The sequence below is a fragment of the Haplochromis burtoni genome, unplaced genomic scaffold (assembly GCF_018398535.1).
Source record: "Haplochromis burtoni strain Fernald_Lab_line unplaced genomic scaffold, NCSU_Asbu1 Contig_1, whole genome shotgun sequence".
NCBI classification, from domain to species: Eukaryota; Metazoa; Chordata; class Actinopteri; order Cichliformes; family Cichlidae; genus Haplochromis; species Haplochromis burtoni.
This window is the reverse complement of record NW_024582362.1, coordinates 5715388-5722268: the sequence shown is the minus strand read 5'-3', so window position 1 is coordinate 5722268 and position 6881 is coordinate 5715388. Positions and strand designations below refer to the sequence as shown.

Below are 6881 nucleotides of genomic sequence, written 5' to 3'. Positions count from 1 at the left end.
TCTCTCTCTCTCTCTCTCTCTCTCTTTCTCTCTCTCTCTCTCTTCCTGTCTTTTAATTCCATCTTCCTCCTTTAGGGGCAGACATCATCAATTTTGATGGGCAGGGTGTGATCTCATATCGTTTTAAGGTACCCAAATTTCAACTTCAGTAGTCGAATATTTAAAATTGGATATTCAAAATTATTGGATTGGAATTGGATATTCGATTTTGAATAAACTGGAATATAAAAAGCAATATTGACTCGGTCATTGTAGAACATGGAGACTAGATCCTGTAATGAATTCTAGTAGAGGGTATTGGTTATATTGATCATTCCTTTGCTAGTCACACAAACTTATGGCAGTCCTTTAATAAACATTGGAAAACATATTTAACAGAGAGTTTCAGTATTTTGTTTGTCATTGTGTTTTATCAAGACTTGGGATCCTATACGTGTTTAAAACTATTGCCCTTAAATAGAAGTCTTGGAGTCTGGAGTCTTGTTAGTTGGTACACAGCATATACCTGCATATTATATAGGCTAGATCATAAAATAAAAACTTAGATGTATCACGATAAACTGGCATTTTTTATGAGAACTATATATAAATAAATGGATGTAGATTTTGAACAGGCAAACAGAACACTGGGTAGTGAAAATTGTCTTGTTTTGTTACCAAGTATAAAAGTTTCTAAAGTGAAAAGTTGTTGTTGTTGTTTTTTTACATAATGTTTCATTTTAATCTAATCAGAAATTAGTTACCAGTGTTGCAAACAATCACACAAAGTCATTGGTGTTTGCTAACACAGGTGAAGAAGATGAAGATCATTAAGGACGTGATCGCACTGAGGTTTAAGACATCAGAAAGTGAGGGTGTGATTCTCCATGGGGAAGGCCAGCAGGGAGACTATATCACACTGGAACTCCGTAAAGCCAAGCTGCTGCTGCAGATAAACCTGGGTGGGTAACAAATAAATGCCACAGAGTTAGAAAAAGCAACTTTCTCTTGATAGTGATCCTTCTCCAACAGTGTTTAGGATTTAGGTCTTTACGGTATCAGCCTCAGACATGTCTTGCTTTACAGTGATGTTTAAACATGTGAGGATGTTTTGAAACCTCCATCAATGTGTGTCTAGCTGGGAAATAATGGAAATGAATTGGGATACAAAAAATAACACTTTGCTGTGCTTTGATGGGATCAATGGATATACTGATGGAGGTTTGTTGAAATTATATTAGTCAAGGGAAAAGTTAAGATTCTAATACACAATTTCCCCCTCTTCATAAAGGAAACAAAAGCCCATACCATCCATATGTGTGTGAATCATGATTCACTGTTAACCAGAAGTGTGTCTGACACACCAAGGATGTCTTACTGCAGACATCATTTAAAGTTAGACTTTAAAATTAAATGAAATCAGTAAAAAAAAATGTTGTGTTTGCTTGTGTGTGACATATTTGTTTTATTTTTACAGCACCTGGTCACACCATTTTTTGTATTTACAAATTCAGCCGCCGCTCTCATGTCTGCATTTTAAGGCTTATGCTGTGTTTATTACAGGCAGTAATCAGTATGGCTCGATCCTGGGTCATACCTCTGTGACCACAGGGAGCCTCTTGGATGACAATCACTGGCACTCAGTAGTGATTGAACGCTACCGTCGCAATGTGAACTTCACCTTGGACAGACACACTCAGCACTTCAGGACTAATGGAGAGTTTGACCACCTCGATTTGGACTATGAAGTAAGTCGAGATGAAGCCAATAAACATAATAACACAAACAATAAGGAAATATGAGAAAGTTGAAAAGTTCAAGATTTTCTGCCACTGCCATGATAAATATGAATAACTATATGACATTTGAATTTGACTGATAGTGCTTTTGAGGTTGTGTCCAAGCAGCCATAAACTGCTCCCAAAGCTCCTTAGAAGTCCCAGTCAGATCACTTGAAGATGTGCATTTGTAATGCATGCTTGATCTCCTTCTGTCTGTCCATAGGGTTGGCTTGCAAACCTAATAGTTAAGAGAAAGAAAGAAAAAAACGCCAAATGATTCAACAGCATAACATTGATAGGTAGTCTTGGTATTGAAGCAACTTATGATGGTGACATAATGTCAGCCAAGACCAGCTGCCTATTATACGGATGACTGGTTACCAGGCAAAGAAGAAACAGACGTGTTCTTAGTTCTTCAGCTATATGGTTGTTAATTGTAACCGTGCAACATCTGTTAGAGATCCTGCTCATCCAGCAAATAGTCACTGCACTGTGTAGGACCAAACTGGGCACTTGGTTTGGCTAATTATTTACAAAAACAATTTTAAAGTTAAGTATTTAATTAAATAAGTTTAGCTCTATTTATTAATTAGGATCAAACTTTATGTGCAAACAAAGTCAGAAGGTGTGCAAATGCAGTTCTTATGCCGTCCTGGAAATATCCAGGATATATCACATTGTACTGTACAATGTTGCGGACTTTGCCAAAATCCCCCAAAAGGTTAAGTCAAAATCTATCAGACTCAATAATTGTCCAGTTTGAATGCTGCCATTAGTGCAGTCTTAATGTTTGTAGGTAGACTATAAATACCAAGCTGAATCTCTACTTGTAAAATAATGTCTTATCTTTATTTTCCCATTCACATCTAATACACCCAACTGACTTGAATTGACTGCATGAAGTATCTTGCAGTGTTTCATTCATTAACAGTTATGCCAGTGTGTATTTGGATTTTGGAGCTTAATGATTCTGGTTTAGGTGACATTTTGCAGAGAATGCCGCAATGTGAGCAGTTGTAAGCATGAGGTTGCATTTGTCTGTGTTTGCTTCCTTTCTTCACTTGCTGCCTTATGCCCTTGTGCTGTTTTCTAATTTGCAACTGCATTTAAACTGCTCATCACAAGTGATCAGTACAGTAAAATAAAGCCACACAGGAAATTAGATATTGGTTTTACACTCAGCTATCATGCTACTCGATAAAATTGGCATAATGAACATCAGCTAATGAAATGCAACTCGCTCAGCTAATAATACCTATAACAGGAAACTGATTATGGGATACATACAAGTAAGAAATTTGTTTGTAATGTGAGAGTGCACATGCACGTGTGCAATTTTGAATACACACAAGGTTTTCAGGATGTGTATGTCTGTGTGTTTGTGTTTTTATTGATGTGGTTGTGTGTAAGTGTTTGACCTTTGCTAGGTATTGCTGATATGCCTGATCTATTCCACTGTTAAGTAGGATGCTGAGAAATGGGGCAGGACAAACCACAGTCCAATTAAAACTGAAGCTGTTGAATTAAGGGATCTGGAGGGAAATCTATACAACAAGGGTATACCAGAAGGCTTTGTGTGCATGTGTGTGGTGTGTCTGTGGTGAACCTTAAATAGATTCTACCAATGTCATTGCCTGACTAAGTCTATCTACAGTTTGTGACCAGCTTTTAGTCAAGTGTACTACTGTACTCAGTACATTTAGTCTGCACACTCTATTTTGTGTGCATCTTTGTTTGTGTGTATGTGCGTCCTCTGCTCCCATTTAGGGCTGTAGACTAAATATCCGGGTGCATTTGTGTCTACCCTTGGCAGTAATTACTAAGGCTATTGGAGCGTCACCACAGATGCACACACAGCACAAGCAACAACACACATGCACACAAACAGACAGACAGACACATCGACTGGTAATTGCACACTGCCCTCCATCATTTTGGCTTCCTTCAGGGCTCAGAGTTGTGTGTAAAATGGAAAAAAAAAACAAACACATGTATAACTGTAGAACAAATATGAAACCCAGTTTACATTTTAGCAGTCCTCTGTTCTTCAGTGCTTCCCATCAGGTGCCAGTTTATTAGCCCTCATCTTCACACCTGAATGCTCCTCTCAGCACATCCGTTCTCCCAAAAAGACCATGTTTCTCCTTTAATGCTTATTACTGCTTTGGTTATATGTTGAAGTTCAGGGTCTGGCTGCCGGGCTGGTGTCAGTATTCACTCAGCTTTATAATCACTCTGGGGTTTTAGCTAGCTTTGTGTTAGCATGCTGTCTAGCAGACGTTTACAAAGAGCCAAAGTTCTGTTAGCAGCATAAAACAATTGTTGTTGTCCTGAATACAGACTGCATCTCAGCTCATTGCATCCTTGTGTGCAATAAAAATAAAGTCCATATCTGCCCTCTACCATTTTTAGGGTTGCCAACTCCCTGAAAAATAAATAAGGGACACCTCGTGGCCAGGGCCGGGCAACCCAGTTGTCTTCACCTTCCCAGTGTGGTGAATTTTGTGCTCTTTTTTTTGTGTGTGAAATTATTTTTTAACCATTTGACTTGAATTTGATTTAAGCAGATGCATATTCTTTGTGATATGACCATATGGGAAACAAATGATCATTTAGCCATTTATTTTTAGCTCAAAATGACAACATTAACACAGTAAAACAGGTCTCTTTCTTAAACAGAAGCCTGTCATGCTTAACTTTTGAGAATATAAGTAAATCTTTCTTTAAAAGAACTCTGTCCTGCTTAACTTAAAATTATATAAATTAATAGAAAGCAATAGAACGAAAAATATTCTTGTAACAGTGCACATATAGTGCATTTAGTACAATTGGCTTCAGTTGAGGTATTATTTCAGCTTTTCTAATGCTAATCAGCTGCTCCTGTTTGTAAACCCGCTTGTTCCCATGATTACGCATCTTAACTCATCATCATTATTCATCTATGTATTACTTTTATGTATTAGTCATCTATTTGTTGTAATCATCTATCCTTGCAGTTGTTTATTACACAAAATAAATTATATTATCACACTTCTGGCCACATAGCGCTGATATTCACTGCACATGCCCATATTAACCTTAACCAGAGGGTTTAAAAAAACAAACCAGTGTTTACATACCATATCTGCTTCTGCCGTGGCCTGGTGGACAAAAAATTGGTTAAGGGTTCCCCGAGCTTTCACGCCCCTCATGTTCTTCATGTGCCCACCACTAGAAGCATGCCTATGGAAAAAGTGCGCCGGCACACAGTGCAGTGCGCTTTAAAGGTGTTATCGTGCATTTTCCCAGCCAGGTGTTTTCCTTTTCCCATTCCTCCCTGTACTTTTGCAGCCTTTTTTTTTCTTTCTCTGAGCGAACAAACATTGCTGCTCTAATGCTGGGCTCACACTGTGCGATTTTTGGCCCATTTTGAGACGATTTTTGAGTCGTGCGACCGATTTGGTGATCGGCCCGATTTTGGCCTTCATCGTGCGTCGTGCATCGTGTAGTATACGTGGGGTAACGAGACGCGATTAACACCTCACGACCAGCTCCCGATCATCAATCGCTTGGTCGTGAGGATTTCAAACAATGATTGAAATCCTCCTCATTTTCCTCCTCCCGCACAAAGACAAAATTAGCTGATTGTAGCGGAAGTGCGGAGGAAGAAAACCTTTTCTTTCATATTAGTGAGTATTGTTTTTCTGTTTGCCTAATATAAATAACTAAAGAACCTTCATAACACAAGTAACAACATTACTCTTCTTATATTGCGCTTTCCTATTCTATAAGAGCACCCTACACCTGGTGTTTAAAAGAGGACCTGCAATATTTACACAACATAGTGTCACCAAATTTTCAAAAGTCATATTAGATAGAGAAGCTATGAGTCTCTCAAACAAACAATGTATTTTTATTTTTATTTTTTTTGTCATTGTAAAAAAGTTATTTATGGTACCATGAATGGAAAAACTAAAATATTTTTATACGCTCTTTTTTTCCCTATTCAGGCTCTCTACTAAAATAATGGCTCCTACATTCAAGTGCTTCCACTTTAATTTGAGCTTTATAGTAGGTCAATAATAAGTCAATAAGTCAATAATAATGGTGGGCATGTGGTGGGGGAAGCTGAAGGGCCAGATTAATTGGACACATACTATACAGATGAAGTCACAGTAATTATTTTATGTCTGTGTGAATATTGAGTGAAAAATGTGTTACAGTAAATGACTGCCAAAGTCGTTTACCCACAGGCATCATTGGACATATTGTATCATCCCTTGTGATGCTCTCTCGGGCCTATACTGAAGTCACCTTTGTTTTTGTTTGTTTATTTATCTTTTTTGCCTGTGGGGTCTCTTTGTATTTTGTCTGACTTTCAGCAAGCGGACTGCTGCTTCATCAGATTGAGATCTTGGGATGTTTCCAGGATTTTCTAAATGGGGTGAGACAGGAGGGACTGACAATAAAACAGAGGAGCCCACAGGAAATCACAATATTTAATCAGAAATAAAATTAGTGTAGAAAATTCACACTTAAAAAAATTAGGCATGATTTTAAGGCTCGTGTGCTGCCCTGTGTTCAACCATGCATTTATTATATGAAATGTGGAGCTGCACAAGTTTTAGACATAATTTTTGGTTGAATAATTGTTTTTCAAATTAGGAAAAAAATATTTAGATTGCCTGCTTAAGTAACAATTATTGTATGAGTGCACAAGTTCTATAGTCAAGAGGTGTGCCATCTCATAGCTCCATTCTAGAAACATCCCAGCACTCAAAATGGGAGTTTTTACACCGTGCAGATGATTTTCCGATCTGCTTGTTGGCCTTTTTCTATTATTTCCTTAAGACAAAAAACACTCTGAAAATCAACTACCTTTGAAATCTTTCTGATAAACATTTACTATCACCATTTTTCCACTTCTGTGGTCACTTGATTATATACTGAGTCAATCTAAAGGTCAAAGCTCAACTCTTAATTAACTCTGAGCCATGTGTGAGCTCTTCTGTGCATGAACTAACACTGAAATGACAACCGACTGCCTTAGAAACTTTTAGTAACCAAGTGTCAAGCCAATTACTTTTGAGCCCCAGCAATTTAAAGGACCGTATCTAACACAAAGTTTTTGCAATATTGATG

The 6881-nt window shown here is 37.7% G+C and overlaps 1 protein-coding gene across 2 annotated transcripts in view; it reads left to right on the top strand.

The window, feature by feature from the left end:
* Positions 1 to 6881, top strand: part of cntnap2a (contactin associated protein 2a) — a 385507-nt gene that overhangs the window by 200919 nt on the left and 177707 nt on the right. For both annotated transcript variants that reach the window (XM_005912066.2, XM_005912065.2), the window contains exons 5-7: positions 76 to 128; positions 791 to 941; positions 1543 to 1727. In XM_005912066.2, coding sequence (XP_005912128.1) covers positions 76 to 128; positions 791 to 941; positions 1543 to 1727 — 389 coding nt within the window. The remainder of the gene's footprint in view (positions 1 to 75; positions 129 to 790; positions 942 to 1542; positions 1728 to 6881) is intronic.